This window comes from Streptopelia decaocto (assembly GCF_964273445.1).
Source record: "Streptopelia decaocto genome assembly, chromosome: 1".
Taxonomy (NCBI): domain Eukaryota; kingdom Metazoa; phylum Chordata; class Aves; order Columbiformes; family Columbidae; genus Streptopelia; species Streptopelia decaocto.
This window is the reverse complement of record NC_138663.1, coordinates 106,032,949-106,049,895: the sequence shown is the minus strand read 5'-3', so window position 1 is coordinate 106,049,895 and position 16,947 is coordinate 106,032,949. Positions and strand designations below refer to the sequence as shown.

Sequence of the window (16,947 nt, the reverse complement as noted above, 5' to 3'; positions counted from 1 at the left end):
CTTAGGGTTGGTCTGCCACTGGGAAACATTCTTGGAGGAGGATCATACACCAAATAGTTCAGGTTCTGGACTGAGATCAAGGCTAATTTGATTGATAAGAGCTTAAGTTTAAAAGCGGGGAACAAAGCTGGGAAAGGCTCATTTAATCAGCATGACGATAATGTAGCGAGAAAGAAATATCAGAGGGTCAGAGGAATGAACGTGCCAATACTGATAAGAGCATTTGCTGGCTCATACAGACTGGGAAAACACTGGCTAAAAAATAGCCTCTTGTGGTGGCCAGCATGAAATTATTACACTGGTACAACAAAACAGAGGATCCATAACAACTAAGTCAGGATGTGTAGTACAGAGACCTGTGGAGGATTAGCAGTTGTGGCTGGAATATCAGGATGGAAGTTTAAGTATCATTTAGGAAAGGTAGATGAGAAGAATAAAGATGGTGAAATAGTGTTACATGTTAATGACTTCAGAGAAAGAAAAGGGGTGGTTTGTATAAGATGCATCATGTTTGAGTTAAAATTGTTTAGAGAAAGGTAGAAAAAATACCAAAGTATCAGAGAACCTGCAGTATCAAAGGGAATCTGGGGGCTGGAGTTAGACAGGCGTGTATATCTCTACTGTCATTTGGAAGAGAAGTAACCCTAGTAACTCAATAAATATGGAAAAGTTTAAGTCCTCAGATTGGAAAACCCACCTATTCCTAATGGTGCTAACAGATAACCATGCTGCAGTGACAAGATAGGCAAGGGTGCTATGAAAACTTTCTATCATATGGCTAGCAAGCAATATGCAGAATCCTTAAACAGTTTTTAACTACAAGTAAGCAATTTACATTTTTTTTAACTAATGTGAAATGAAAGGAAATTCTGAAATGCCATCATTCTCATTAAACAGAAATGCTGGTTTTAGCCATCTTATTTTTTTCCAGCTACTCAAGTTAGTTGCACAAGGTTGTATCTTCAAATTGAGCTTGAAGGCAAACAACTTCACTCCCAGTTATCACAAATTAATTTAAAATCAAACTTTGAACATTCTGATATTCAGTAAAGTTAAACAAAAAAAACCCCAAACAAACAAACAAACAAACAAAAAACCACAAAGAAACAACAGCAACAAAAAATTAGGCCTGATTTTCAATGGGCAGGGTGGGGAAGATTAAGTTGTCAAAACGTTAGAATTCAGAAAATGACTAAATGACTACAAAACCAACATTATGCATTTGGTACCATCCTTTACATTATTTCCACAGAATCTGTCATGCCTATTTTTATTAACGCACTAGCCATTGTATTTATATTTTGGTCTCTCTTATCTTGGCTACATAGGTGTGTAGACACTTACAAATTTTATTCACTATGTTTGTTTAGTTATAACTCCTATGAAATTCAAATCTAGAGGAAGCAGCATGTTCCATGAACTGGGCAAAGAGACTGAAAATTGATCCTTAATTGTGCATGGGAGCAATCTTTAACCTGTGAAATTAAGGTAAGTTAATGTTTGATTAACAGCTGATGTTTGCTCAAATTTTGAAATGTATGACAACTAAGTACATTTCTAAGTACATTTCTGTGAGACTTTGGTATAGTTGTTAATTTGTATTTTAGCATATATATTTAAGATTTCTTTTTTTGAATGCTTATACATTATAAACTGAAATAACTGATTTTTCTGTTCAGAGGCAGGCTGTGTGATTTCTTGTAGCTGTGTTGAAGTCAGTGGAGCTCAGCCTGAGGATGTATTTAATTCTTGATGAACAAGTTTTGCCAATAGACCCTCCCCTTTTGTTGTTAGTATGTTCAGTATAATATTATATACCCATTGATTTGAGGCTCAACTCAACTATTTTTCAAACACTGCTTCAAAATTATTGATCCTATTTTAATAACCAGGAGACCTTTAGACTGTAAGCATCTACAGGCATAGCCTGATTTATCTTGCATTGAAGCAACCACAGAATCATTGTGACTGGCATTGCATTCTATGTTTGAATGTGCCAAGTCACGCACATGAATAAATATCACGGTCTGTGGAAGTTAAGGAAGAATGAAAATTGATTGTGAAAGTAAATAAAATCCTCATCTTTTACAATGCTCTTTCTCTCTCTTTAAATAAAAGCAATCAGAATTCAACTTCTATTTTCCTACACTGGACAGGTATTAAGAATATTCTTGAGTTGCATCTGGGTCTGTTCTAGATTCCTAATAGGTAGGTATGAAAACAGATCTCAACCATGCTGACTTCTCCAATTGTTATGTCTCTCCCTTATCTGATGGGTAGTGCTCAGAAAGGCAGAGGCACTGGACTTACCAGTCCTATGTGAAGGGGTGAGCACAGCGTGTGCAAACGGTCTCACGCAAGAATGAGGCAGAATCCTCTGTGCACATGCCGTATGACTCATAAATTCATGTAGTCTCAAGACCACCTGGCTTCTTGGACCTATCTAGTCTATATGTTCCAGAGGTTCTGTATCCCCATGGTAGTCATGACTTCCCTTCAAGGTGACTTAATTTCTTATCCATAGAATGCTAGTTTAACCAAAAAGAGTAAAAAACTAATTGTCTACTGACTGTTTGCCATTTGGTGCAGTATAATTATTATTCAATTATAACTAAACTTAATTAGTTTAATGCTATTTTAGGTATTCAATCAGAGTAGAAATATCTTAGGATTTGATATTCCAGGACCTTGAGAACAGTTCATTATCAACCTGATGTAGATATGTTCCTGTCCATCTTTCTATCATATATGAATATAACATAATCTTCTCCTATATGAATAGATATACTGCTGGGAAAGGAATGTCCCTCTTCCTGGCAAAGTACACTGGTGTGGCTAAACACAAATACTACAAACAACTGCAAAACCTTCAGGCAAATATCAATCACTTCAGCAGGTGGTGAAGAGAAACGTAGAAACGTTTCTATAGCTGCAGGGCAGACATTCCTTCCTTCCTAAGCAAGACTTATCTTCTCTTGCCTCTCCCAGCAGATGCTACGACTGTGTCACATCCTGTTAAAGCATGAAAAGCTAACAGTGCTTTTGCCTTTTTGTTGCCTAATACTGCAGTAAAGAACCTTTCATTTAATCCCAGAATCAAAAGCAATCCAAAACTCATCAAAATCTAACTTGTTCATATCCCTCAATGATACCTGTCCACAAATCTGCAAAGCAATTAATAACACGGCTCTTAAGATTCATGGCTCACAAGGTTTGGAATCTGGAGGAGAAGAGCAGGCATTTGGTAGTAAGTAGGGAAGGCCTTATTTACAGGAGAACTAGAGAAATAATATACATCATCCTTTCAATGAAACATTAACGAAAAAATATACAATTTCAATCAGGTGTGAAATAGGTTTGTGCTGCATTCCACTACTGTTTATCCCATTACCGTGCTCAGTAAAACAGGGTGTGTAGGCAGGGCTATGTTTGTACATGACTTTGAATGCCTGTGCCGTCAGTAAATAACGAAGGACAAGGTGATGAGAGAGTTCCTCTCTTTCTCTTTTTTCACTTATTTTTGTGAAGATTTACCCCGTTAGTGTCAACCTGTTCCAAGTCAAACAGCTCTGGCTGAACTTCAAAAGATAACATAAATGTGATAGGCAAGTGAGAATATGCCCCTAGGTCAAGGCATATGGCATAGGATATTGGGGTGGATGATGTGTACCGTAACCATGTAGGGGGTTTTAAATATGTTTTTTTCATATGGAGGAGAACTAATATACTTTTTGCATGCCAAATGACAAATACAAAACAATCCATTATGATTCATCCTAAAAATTATTTTAATGTTAGGCTGATATTATTCACTGAATGACACTTCTTAGCTATGTAAGTACACAAAAATAAAGCAGACAGATGTAGTTCAAGCTTTTCCAGACTGAGCTGCACGTTGGTACTGCTCTTCCATCAAGGGAACTTAAAAAGATAGTTTAATTCCTGCAGCTATTCTGCCCATGGCTTCTTAGTGAGAGACAAACAGAAATAAAATCAATTTCAATAGGGCAAATTCAGCTGTATTTTATAAGAACAGCCATGACTAAAGGTAGAAGTCCTTTAGAAATACAACCATTACTTTTGATTTCAAAATTGTGGTTTTGAAACAGAGCACCATTTTGCTGTTGATACCTAGCTTTAAGACTGACACCACCCACACATTTTATAGAAAGATTTCAAGTGACTGGGGAAAAAAATATTTTCTCAGTTGTCACACTGTGTCTCAGTTTATTGACTCAGCACCCATGAATTTTTTGTGTAAGACTGATCCCTCATGAGGAGGATTTCTTGTGCATCAATTAGTCCATGAGCATTTCCGTCATTTGCAAACCTAATTTCTCGATAACTCTGTGAGTACAATTATGATTTATAATCTATTTTATGGGAATGCTTAAGGTGGTGAGTTAATACTTCAACAATCAGGAATAACTATGATTAGTTTACCCACCATCTTTCTTTAATTTCTGAAATATGTGCTAGAACACTCTCTTCAACTTCTGAGTTGTGTTCTGTTGTTCTTGGAGGACATGAATTCACCTGCTGTAGAGGAGTGCTTCTCTTCCGATGAATTTGTATTGTCTGTAAAAATACCTTGGTGTGAGCAATCAGTTTCATTCAGAAGTTATGAGGCACTGGACTCACAGGAGTTTCAGAAAAGGAAAGATTATTTTGAAGTTAAAGCAGACAAGTGCCACTTGGGAGACCTGGATTTCCCGTCTCTGACACGCAGCGTTTGCGTGACACTGGGCCAGTGGCTCTAACTGAAATATCATGGGCTGCCATTCTGTTTGCCTCACTTTGTCAGGTTCTTAAATCGTTGGCTATTGATTCAAAAAAGCAAAATAGAGCAGAATGTGTGGACCATTGTAGATTTCTTACATTGTGGGATTGGTCACTTTGCTCAGGGCTTACTCTCTGTTTTTCCTCACAAGTATTCTTAGGGATAAATGGCTTTGGTTGCATAGATACAACCACAAGATATAGATATAAAAAAACCAAAAACAAAACAAACAAACAAACAAACAAAACCAAAAACCACTTATAAAAGAAGCCAAGTTTTTAAAAAATAATTTACATTTTTGACAATTTTTATTTTAATGTCTGTTAAGATAGCAAAATTAGCGGTCCCTCCAGCTTCTTTCGCCTGCATCCTGAACTTACTTTAAGACTTTACCTCTCTGTAGATTTATCTCTGAGATTTTCCCAGACTTAGGCTGACTAACACCCACTGTAGCTCATGTATTCATATTTGCATAGACCTGTTTAAATATGGCACCTGCTAAAAATGTGTGAGAGGAAAAATTTTTTTCCACAGAAGAAACATAAAGTGGTGTGGATTTCAACAGTGCACAACAGACCATAAAGGAAATAAAACCACTGTAACATACAATCTGGAACAAGTATTACCAGAGTTTCCTTCACAGGAAGACAAACTAGGCATCAGATGAAGAAAGCAGAATAATCAAAGTGTCTGCAACAAAACACCTTCCCAAACAGAGGGCTCAATGCAATGTGCCTTATAGAGATGGCAGGATTCCTGCATTGCCTTATAATTCATGCCAGTGAACTGGAGATAAGAGGTTGGCCAGAGCCCAGCACACACACAGCATCTCCCTGCCCCTCTCCCTGTCCTCACAGGCAGCACTGTGGTAATTCATGCTCGGTAATTCGGTCCTCGGGGTGAGGAGAAACTTCCCAGTCCCATTCCTCTGGTGTAGGGCTGTTGGGTTACGTGCTCCTTCCCCTGTCACTCAAAAGCAGAGCCTCACATTGCTCCTGGTGATGTGCCGCGTCTAGGACAGTTTCCTTTAGTGTGATGTGAAGGGACAGTAGAGCAAGGTGGGGGGGCGGAGAGTCAGAGAGGGACACGGTGACAACTCCAGCTCTGAGCATGCAGATGCTGGAAGAGTCCCTTTAGCTGCTATGGTCAAGAAAATCATCCTGTTCCATGAAGTATGGGCAAAATTAAGCAGTTCGTAACTTCCTTTTTTTAAAAGTTTCAGATTAAAACATTCCCCAGAGTTCCTGTATCTGTCATGAAGAAGGATGCACAGATACATCTGAAACTCGTTCCTGATTCCTGGGTGTAAGGGCATACCAAAGTTTTGTAGGTTGTAAGTAACCCACTATGTCTGGTGCTTACAGATCCATAAAGTATTCAAAGTAAAACCTGAGGAAGAATGGTTTTGGTCTTGTTTTTTCGATGCTGGTAGATTCATACTCATTTAAATCCACTCTTCCTTGCTTTAAAGCAACCTGCTAACCTATGGAACATAAAATAATTAACAACTATGGACAACTCCGATACCTTACCTTTAGTTCTTCCCTGTGCGTGAAATATGATAATAGTGCTACTTCAACTTAGAAGGCTGTTATGAAGTTAAATTTATTAACGCTTGAAGGAGTTACGAGAGTACCACAGAAAAGCCATCATGGAAATTAATTAACCTGCCTTCAAGGCAGGGTTTGAGGAATGTACAGTGAATATGACATGAAAGATTCCACTTTACATGATGAAAATTAAGAGAAACATTGAAGAACTATACATTAATTAAACACATCCCTTGCATTGAATGAGGTAGGAGACTTGCAGAAAAAACACTCTGCAAAGGCAATTTAAAAACTGACTCATATCACATACTACATACAGTACTATAGGGGAGGCTTTTGTCTTTGGAGCTTTAATGTTTTCCATGTAGTTTCCTTAAGTTTTCTTTAAAATCTTTTTTTTTTGTTTTTCACTGCGTGACTCCCAGTCTGAATATTGGTGAGGTTGTGAGCCAGCCATCAGAGGAAATTACAGGCATAGGAAACTACTTATATGTGACACTCTGCCTCAGGGCTTCACAGCTGCTTGAGAGCCAGCACTAGTAGCCTCATGTTCCCTAGGACAGGTTCTCTGGTGGTCCCATCCATCTTTCTCCACCCAACCACCAGCTCCAGCCCGAATGGAGGAAATTCATGCCAGAGAGCCTCTTATCATCAGCTCCCTGGCATGAATTAGAGGCCAATTAAATGTCTGCCCTTCCTGCAGTTGCTGGCTATACTCCTACATCTTTTCCTGTCCCTCCGTTTCCCCCACATCCATTCCCAGCTCTCCTCATTCTCAGTTCTGGACACTCATTTCCCTCAGCACTAAGCCCATGTAACTTGCACTGAGACCAGCTGCTCTTTCTCGTGTGTTCATCAGGCACCACTAGGCTAAAGATTAACTAAAATTACAGGAGAGTCTTCCTTTTGTTTTGTTGCCAAAGGAGCCCCTGGAAATCAGGGGGAACAGCCACAGTAAGACAGGCAGGATTTTTCTTCTGTAACATGAGCAAAACTGTACAATTTCATGTTTAGACAAGCAGAATAATTTTGAGTGGAGCTCCTTGACAGAAATTTAGCCTGAGAAACAGCTGGCATGAAAACATCAATTGATGTTTTAAAATTTGGCAGAGTTAGAAACAACAAAAATGAAGTCTTTCACTGATAAGGCAACATTGGGAATAATTGTTACTATATGCACCAACAAAAACTAAATCTGTCTAGTTAAACTTTTATTCAGGTGTGTGAACCCGCACCCAAAGACACCGCTTGAGTGTATAGATGGAAGACAAATTGTTGACCAGCGCCCGAACAGAATAATTTGCACTTAAAAGGAAATAGTGATTTACAGGGAGACACATCAGGAATACCTGAGCAAATGCTTTCAAAACAAAAACTGAATGGAAAACACTTTCTTCCTCTACCCCCTTATGTTGACTATGGTCTGTATTTTCAGCTAAAGAAGAATACAACAGGAATGTAATTCCTAGGCAAGAAGAATAGAAGTACTAAAAATGGAAAGTGGGAGGATTAAATATGCCTTAAATTTCAATTTTTATAAACTGGCATTGAAGATGAGGCAATAAGGTGTTTGGTATCTCGCACCAGTTCTGGCGATGTGTTGAGGCAATGGAGCAGGAGCTGCCTGAGGCCACACGCCCAGAGGCTACTGCAGTGTCCCTGCATGGTCAAGAAGCAGCAACAATGGGACAGTGGGAGCAAAACAAATACGTAAGCTGCGTGTTTAACTTCTGGGGAGATTTCAACTGCTAGTATACGAATGTTTAGGGGGAGAAGGGGGGAAGTTTCTTTATTTCTCCTCTTCTAAAACTGAGTACGAAACAGGGCCACAGGGCCAGCCCAGGCTGAAGGGCCACCCGCAGCAGCTGGACAAGGGGGACATGCTTGTGCCCTTCTCAGCGCCATCGATGCAACGAGGCAGCACGTGTTTGCAAATGGTGCATGCAACCTCCTGGATAGAAAAAAACTGGGAAAAGCAGGCAGGCAGCTCCAGAAAGCTGGAGGGCACGTTGTTTGGCTCTCCGGCACAAGCCGATTAAACGTGCCCGCTCAGCGATGCTTCCCCTAAGGGAGCGCTGAGCCACGGCGCAAGGTGACAGAGGGAGTGCGGTGGGCCCGGCCTCCCCTGCTGCCAGGCCCGACCCACCCCGTCCCGCCGGTCGAGTGCCGCGCTCCCCGGCGCCGCTGCTGCCGGGCAGCGGGGGTTCAGCGGGGGCCCGGGTGGAGCGAGGCTCTACCAAGCGACTACCAGCAGGATCCCCCTCCTCCCGGCCCTCCGCGGAGCGGGGCAGCGGCAGCACCTGGCGGCACGGGAGGCGCTCCCGCCCCGCGCAGGCGGCACCCCGCCGCCGTCGGCCGCCGTGCCCGGCCCCGTTCCCGCTCCTCCCCGCCCGCCGCGCCGTGTCAGGTGCCGCGGGGCAGGCAGTGCGCCTGTGCGGCGGCTGCTGGGCGCCGCGGAGCGAAGCCCCGGTAGCGGCAGCAAGACGCGGCGGTGGCCACCGGCCGAGGAAGATGGCGGAGCCGGGGGCTGCGCGCAGCTACCCGCGGGCGACAGGTAGGGGATGAATCTGCGGCCCCGCAAGGTGTTAGAGGACGGCGGGTCGCCCGCCCGCTCGCCTCCCTCAGCTGCTCCCGGCGCCGTCCCGTCCTTTCCCGCCCGGACCGGTGCGGCCGGAGCCGCAAGGGGCGGCAGGCGAGGGTCGCCCCCCTGCCTGCCCGGCAGGTGTTGGCCGGCGCGGCGCTGAGGGAGGAGGGTCTGGCCGCCATCTCGGGCCGGGCCCGCCGTGGGGCGCAGATGGGGGGCAGTCCGGACCCCGCGGAGGGGTGAGGCGGGTTATCCCCGGCGGGAGGTGCCGGCTCCGGGGGCAGCCGGCGGCTGGTGGCTCCCGGGGGGATGCAGAGCGGGTCTCGCCCGAGGCCCCCGGCGCGCCCCTTCCCCCGGTGCCGCCTTTGTGGTGTGGGAGGTGTTTGCCATGAGGTGGCTTTTGTGCGGCGGGTCGGGCTGGCCCGGCAGCCGCGTGTGCCGCCGCGGTTTCCCCGGCTGCCGGCGGCGCTGCCGGGGAGGGCGGCAGCTCGGTCTTGCCCAGAAGTGGAGAGCGAGAAGGGAGCGATTAATAAACCTCATTTTCAGCGGTGCCCGGGCCTGCCTGTGCCGGTTGGCCAACACGGTCAGCAAACTGGTTGAGCTGGTATCGAGTGTGAACGCCTCACTCTGAGCCCTTGTATAGCCGTGGCTCCTATTAAGGTCCCTTCTGGTTGCTCGGCGAACATAACTTTTAATTTCCAGGGGCGAAGAGGGTGAGTGGCTGCTGCAGTGCGTGGAGTTGCATGTGGCATGGGATCAAGTCCCTCAGCACCTGGAGATGTTAAGGCCAAGGCTGGTGGCCGTGACCTTAGCTCTCGGCCTCACGTGTAGGTGTTAGGGTGGGTCTGGCTGCTGTTTCTTCACATGACCTCTCCTTGGTTCCACGTATGGGATGAGCGGTGATTAAGGAGTTAGGCAGCTGCTCATTATACTTTTACCTTAATTATCTGATATGCGGCTTTTGCTTTGTGGATGGCAAACTATCTAAACCCAGGGCGTAACAAGGGAATTAATTTGCCTCTTATCCTAAGCCACTGTAGTTTCTAAAAGTAGCTTTACAATTGTTTTGGGAGATAAGGAAGTATTATCCCAAATTTATGGAGTGGGAGGATGAATCCAAGTCTTTGAGTTCTCTGGGGTAATGTTGTGTGGGGAGCCAAGGAAGGAGCTGGGAACACCCATGTTTGCTGTTCCTCACCTTCCTCCTGTGCTCGGCAGTCACAGCTCCCGTGGTAAGCTCTTAGGGTTGAGCAGTCAAGCACTTCTAGGTCTTGGGTCTCCATTTTTTCATGTTTTCAAGGAAATCTTCCCAATATTTACTTGCACTCTTCTTGGACTGTTTTCTTCTTGTGTTTTTCTGCTTTACGCTTTCTAACTTCTGAGGCAAATGTTGCAAAAATGCTTCAATCAATAGGTAGACCAGGGCATCATCTCTTTTTCACCCTGTATACGACTAGGAATCCATAGAAAAGGCACCATGTTGTGTTAATTGAAGATGTATCAAACGGGTCGTGTGTTGTAGGGCATGGACAAGCGTGGACAGATGTAATCACTTTTGGTCAATATCAGCATTTGAACACTAATGCCCAAGCACAGAAGCATAGAGTGGTGTTGGCTAAATCTGTTACTTTGTTTGAATTGGCCACTAGAAGATAATATACAATGTGGTGTAAAAGATTGTTGGTATGTTTGTGGTATGTTTTAAAGACAGGAGTGTGGATGGGATTTGGATCTGTTGCAGCAGAGAATGAGACTTTGCTTTTCTTCTGGGATCAAACTTACCGATTTTGTAGCAAGCACAACAGCTAGAAATGCAGGTCATTCACACAGATGTGGAACTGATGCTCTCTTGATTCACGTGTTTGTATGTACATCTTGGTCCTGGAGTCCTTGTCTTGTTCACAGCCATAGGAAGAATCTTACCTCCCTGTCCCAAAGTAAAATGCTCCTTCTCAGTGTGTTACCCCCAGAAGAGGGGTGCTGCCTCAGCAATAGGTAGTGGCTTCAGCCACTGTCTCCCTTCCTAAACTTTGTAGTTCTCTGGCAGCATCTGAGTTTTGGTCTCTAGGGTCCTCCAATACTGAGGATATTGCTAGGATGGCAGTGAAAGTGAGATGCCAGATTTAGCATGTCCATTGTTTCAGACCCTCTGCACAGATCAAGTTGTAACAAACCTGCAGTAGGGGAAGATAATTGCATCTCTTGACTACTAGGAAAGAGAATATTGTTTAGTGGTTTATCATTCTGCAAAAAGGAGCAAAATTCTGTAGCACAAGCAAATAATATTTGCAAAGCTCAAGTTTTTTCTCGTTGCCCAAAATCAAAGGCATGTGGTAAACATTAGAGATGTTACAGCCTGAGAAGACATTGCAGGAGTCTTTTTTTTTCAGGTGATCAAAATGTAGGCGTTATTGCTGCTGCCATCTGTAGTAATGATGATGACTAAGTAGCATTTGAAGGACAAGTTGCTTGGTATTGAATCTCTCATCTTCCCTTTTGCTGCCTGGTGAAACTTGCTTAATGTATGTTCTGAGAGACTGAAATACTGAACACCAAAGTTTTCAGAGCAAAATGTATTTCTTCTTCTTACGGAAAAGTTAGTCAGCCCTAAAAGGATTTAAGGAAAAATTATGCATTGTGCAAACTTAGACTGTATATCACAAAAACAATTTGTGTGAAAGAAATTAATGTGTTTATTTCTTTAAAAACACTGTGTGGGTTTTTCTTCTTGATAGCAGTGCTCTTTCAAACTTTTTTTTGGTACTGTGTTATTTTCTCACATATGGACATTCAAGTTTGTTCATCCCCAGGGTAATTCATGTGCTGCTTTTCATGCAGTGTTACCATTTGCAAATATTTGGTTTCATTCAGAGCAGTTTAATACACTACATACTCTCAAGGTTATTGTTTTATTATTTAAAATATTGTAACTTCTGACAGACTTGCCTCTGTCCTTCAAAAAAAAAAGTCAAATCCCTTTCCAACTAAGTTTCATTAATTGCAGTGAAGAAAAATATCTTACCTTTGAATTTCAAGATTGTAGAAGTAAAAAAGGTATATTGCTTGAAATGCACATGTTAGGAAAGTGAAACCTCAAAAAACTTGAGTATTCATAAGACACTGTATAGCTGTCACCTGCATTTGCTTTGGTGGCTGGTGTATCTGTAGCAGTGGAAAGGCACCAGGGATGCTTTTTTAATATTAGCTAATTCTTTCTAGACATGCTAATTGAAGGAGCATATACATATTTAATGTAATTGAACTATATATCCTGCATGTTGATATTGTATGAAGATTTATGTAGTAATGCTTTTTTTTTGTCTCATGAATAAATAAAATACAATAATAACTTTCTTAGTTATTGGTCTTTTAATGTGCGCAGAGCAAAACTGACAGGGGAAGTGCTTTTAAAATCCTATTCATATCTGTCACTCAGAAATGCATTTTAAAGCTACAGAAGTGTAAAGTGAGACTTTTAATTCTGGACCCTTCAGGTGATTTAAAACAAACAAACAAAAATCTTGTTTCCTTCTTGCATGTTTCACCTCTGCCAGAAGGTTTGAGGATCAGTATTGCAGAGTAGCTTGTTTGGCTTTTCTCTGTTCCACGCATCTCGACCACCCTTCATGGAATCTGTTTTTTTGCAACAGGTCTGACAGGGCATTGCAGTTCTCAGCCCTTCATTTACAACTGGCTCAGTTATTCTCAGTTTAAATTATGTATCCACTTGTGTGTTGTGTTTGTTTTGGGGTGTGTGTGTGGGTTGTTTGTTTTTAAAGTATTTGTATGGAATTTTTATTAAAAAACTGGATCATACGAGGTGGGAAATGCAGCTGATCAAGAAACTAAGGCAAATTATGGGAATGCACGCTACCTTGAGTAACAGCCAATTTGACTTGTCCCTGTTGCCATCTGACCCCTTTAAATGCTTCTCACAGTTGTTCTCAGCCTTGTAACTTCAGGGTTTGTGAGGGCTGTGTATCTTCTAGGTCGTGTTCAATATAGTTACCTTTCCAGTGATGTGTGTGTGACAGGTTATACTCAGCTCTCAGTGTACAGTGACTCAGGTCAGTAAGTATGTTAAATACACTTGTGTTACACACCCAGATTTAACTTTCCTGTGACTCTTTCCTACTGGCTGAGAGGGAACAATGTGCTTAAATAACGGAAGGAGTAGTAATGCTGTAACTCAGCCAAGGTTATTGCAGTGATTAAAAGCAAAGTTCTTGTCAGTACTGCAACAGATACTTTTTGTTTTGTTTTGTTTTGTTTTTTAACCTGCATGTTTTATGACATTTAGATAGTTTCTGAGTTATTTTGTTATAGTTGACTTGTGTTTGGTATTTCCATCATGGTTGAACACATCACCTGTGTATTTTTTGTGGTTGGAATTAGTGTATGTGTTAGTTTTCCCAAACTCACGGAGTGAATTAGTGCTACTCAGGTGATTCTGTTGTCTGCCTATCAACTTGATGAAAAAAGTGACTTGAAATTTTAGCTAATCACACAGGTATTTTACAGTATAGTGTTACCCTGGACTGACTTTAAATAGGATATTTAGAAATATCTTTCACTGTGTTTTATCTCCACAACGATGAATGATGATGATGTGTGGGGGTGTAAAGATAAGAGGTAAGTGGGATAGTGGAAATGTGTCTAACTATTTAAATGGAAAAAAAATAGACTCAAGATTATTGTTAAATTATGTAAAATCTATAACACATCTACCAGGCTTTGTCATCCAAATAATATTTTTTTTTCTCTTCATTTGTATAATGAAACTGTCAAGATCCTAAAACTTTAGCACCTAACACTCTGCATGTGTGAATTTTGTAAGGATCTTGGTAAAGTACTTCTTGTTCCAGTTATAATAAATAGTAATAAAAATGTTTCATGTATTATAGAATTACTTCTGCTTTTGAATTGTTTTCTGTGTTCTGTTTATGTACATACATAATGTATCTACATTTCAGGCTTTCTGCAGATGTAATGAGTTAAATATATTAACTTCGTTTTCTTCCTGTAACTCTTAAACGAATTATCCACAGGATTTACACTTTACCTATTTAATATCTATCTCCTCTGCAATATGAAGTCTTGTGAAGAATGTCCTTGTTTTCATTTATTGTATTACTTGCATATATCATTTTTGCTTACTGAATGCCAGATCAAACCATGTGGAAATGTTTTGCCCTAAATTCTAGGGCATCACTTTCTCTCTTGCACTTGAATATCTGGAGGTTTTTGCTGCTGCTTTCATGTGTTTGCATCTGTTTTCCTTTGATCAAGAGGAAGCTGATTGTTCTTGTACTAAGGTGCTGCAGACAGATGTCTGCTCTGCTGAGATTGGTAAAGCATTTCCGTGATCTTTGCATTAACATCAGTTATGCAGCAGGTAGACCCTTCTTTGCTTTTTTAGCAGCTCTTCAGTGAGAATGCCCAAAGCAGTGATCACTAGAAGAAGTATTCCTGATGTTGGATGGGGTTTGCACAGTTGCTTTGTGGTAGCTGTTTGCTTAAAAGTAATTTTGCTTTAAACTGTTTGTTTCTCAGTGTGCCGAAGTTTGTTCTTTCACTGTGGTTTCATGTTGTTTTTCTTGGCATAAATAAAGGTGCCAGTAGCAAACTTCTCTTATTAATATTTCACTTTTGTTAAATGAATTCCTTTAGAATATGGAAAGTGCAACTTTTTCTGTTCCAGTGTTATGCATATGTGCTTTTATTGATTGGGATAATTTGAAAAACATAGTGTTGGGCTGAATTTCTTGTAGTGATTTAACAGAAGAGGTTGTTTCCTGTGCATTACATAATATTTAGCTTTTTTTTTAACTTTCTTTTTCCATTACAAGAGTAAATACATGTTTGGCGCAGTCTTGAATGTACAAGTCATCTTCCTGGTGTGCGAAAAATCTGGTAACTCTCCTTTTTCTGTACTTCGAAGCTTTTGAAGTCAGCCCCTTCACTGATCATTACGTCTGTCATTTGTAAAGTCATTCCTGTGTGCTTGCATTTGCCTTCCAAGAGGTCCAGTCCACTTAATATGTATTAACTTGGTTTGATATAATGGATGTTGTAGGCTGGGGTGTATTTTGAGTTGGTCCTTTATGCCAGAGTGGGATGCCTGTTGTTCCCACATGCACATTAATACATCTAGTTGCCCAAAAAGATAAATGGATTTTGTGTCATGTAACCTTAACAGTATCCAATGCATCCAACATTAAAAAAAAACATTTTGGAAGAGAGTGTACGAAGCTTCCTAAATCTACGTCCCTTTGTTGAGCCTTAACTTCTCTTAGATTTTTTTTTTTTTGGTAGTGATTTTAATAAAATGAAGCTCTAGAATTTATCACTTCTACGTGAGGTTTTGATAGAATGAAAGAGGATGTGTTGAATAAAAATAGATGACACCATGTATCAGCTTGTGGATGCCACTGTAAAAGCATCTCAAAAAGTCTACAAGAAAACAGTAGTAATGCTAGCATATCTGATATTTTTGTCTGTATTAGTGCCAGATGCTGTAGGACGCATTGTGGTTTTATTTCAATTGGGTAAAGATCCGGAGGTATGCTTTGCTTGCTTCCATCTGTAGGAATTATCAAATTACATGTCTCGTGCCAAGCAGAAGCTAGCAGAGCTCTTCTTTATTTCAGCAAAACATTCATGCAAATACTTCTAGTTTGCAATTAATTTTGGTTGTAGGTGTGATGGAATACTGAAATTCTTAATGTGGCTTTCATCAAAAAAAGAAAGGTAGAAATTTTCCTAAGGCGGTGGGGCATGCCTGGGTTTGCTCACTGCAGCAGGAGTGCTGAGAGAGTCCTCTCCTACTCCAGACAGGGAGAGAGAGCATCACTGCTTTTTCACCTAAGCAGTAAATCAGTGACTGTTTGAAAAACACTACAGTCTGAACAAACTAGCCTCGATTATTTAGTTAGAATAAACTTAAAATATGTAATGATACTGTAAGTAAAATAAACTTCATTTTGAAAAAACTCCAGTCATATGAAACAAAAATATTTTCTCATGCTGCTAAGCTGGCCATGTGGCAAGTTGCATAAGAAAGGCCTCTCCTTTTGTCTTAAAAAGGAAAATAAGGCAAAATGCAGTGTTTATCCACACATTGTTATTGTGATTTTATGTACTTTAAGTACAGGTTTCTAATTTCCCTTCCTTCAGGAGGATGGTATCAACTAACAATCTGTTTCAGCTGGACAGACAGACTGACCACAGAGAGGCAGGAGGAGATGCTGGCGATAGGGTAGCCTGATGGAGTGTGCTTGTTGCCTGCTGAAAATAAACTCTTGCCACTGGCATTGGGTCCGTTTTGGGAAGAGCTTTCCTTCTCATGTCACTGGTGACTCGCTCTCCCCAGTCATTTTCATTCCCTCATCTGTGTGTGTGTGTGTGTGTTTGTAACAGACCCACTCTGTGTCAGGGGGAAGAGACCTCAGGGAGAGGGCTGGAAACATGTTGCTGGGGCTCTTAAAATGCTGATAAAAAGTAAGGCTATTATGGCTTCCAAAATACATGATGGATGGGCTGGTTCTCCTTTCCTTTTCCTAAAGGAAGAGGGACTAGGACTTTAATTTTATCCTAAGTTTCTTGATTTTTAGTACTGTGCTTCAGCCACAGGGCATCTTTTCCCTGTACGCTTAATGGTCTATGAATAGATGTAAGTATTTGCATTATGTTTCCTGGGTTTAGTAGTGCTAAGTGCTGTGGTTATAAGTAAACATGGCAATTTTCAGCAGTCATGGGAAGTGGTTTAATGGTGCAATGAAATAAGTGGGTGACCTTTCTTTGGCATAAACGAGTTTTTGATGAGGTTCCAGATGAGGATGCTGGATTGCAGGGTTGTGGTCCCCAATGTGTTTCATGGCTCCTTGAGGCCAGGTTATGGCACTGAGTAAAAAGTTAGAGTGGTGCATAGGGGAGAGATTGTTTTGAGAAAGTATCCTGCAGGCAGGTTGGAGTTTTGTGGCATTATCAAGTTACAGAACTGAAAGAAAATCTGAAACAGAAGTAACTGCACA

The 16,947-nt window shown here is 41.4% G+C and overlaps 2 protein-coding genes across 2 annotated transcripts in view; one reads left to right on the top strand and one right to left on the bottom strand.

The window, feature by feature from the left end:
- Nucleotides 1–16,947, bottom strand: part of LOC309441946 (uncharacterized protein) — a 555,153-nt gene that overhangs the window by 476,227 nt on the left and 61,979 nt on the right. The gene's annotated exons all lie outside the window — the stretch shown is intronic.
- The window catches only part of MAP7D2 (MAP7 domain containing 2), a gene marked incomplete at its 5' end in the record, with an annotated part of 87,514 nt that continues 79,408 nt past the window's right edge, over nucleotides 8,842–16,947 (top strand). Inside the window, one exon of the mRNA XM_082057246.1 lies at nucleotides 8,842–8,884. Coding sequence (XP_081913372.1) covers nucleotides 8,842–8,884 — 43 coding nt within the window. The remainder of the gene's footprint in view (nucleotides 8,885–16,947) is intronic.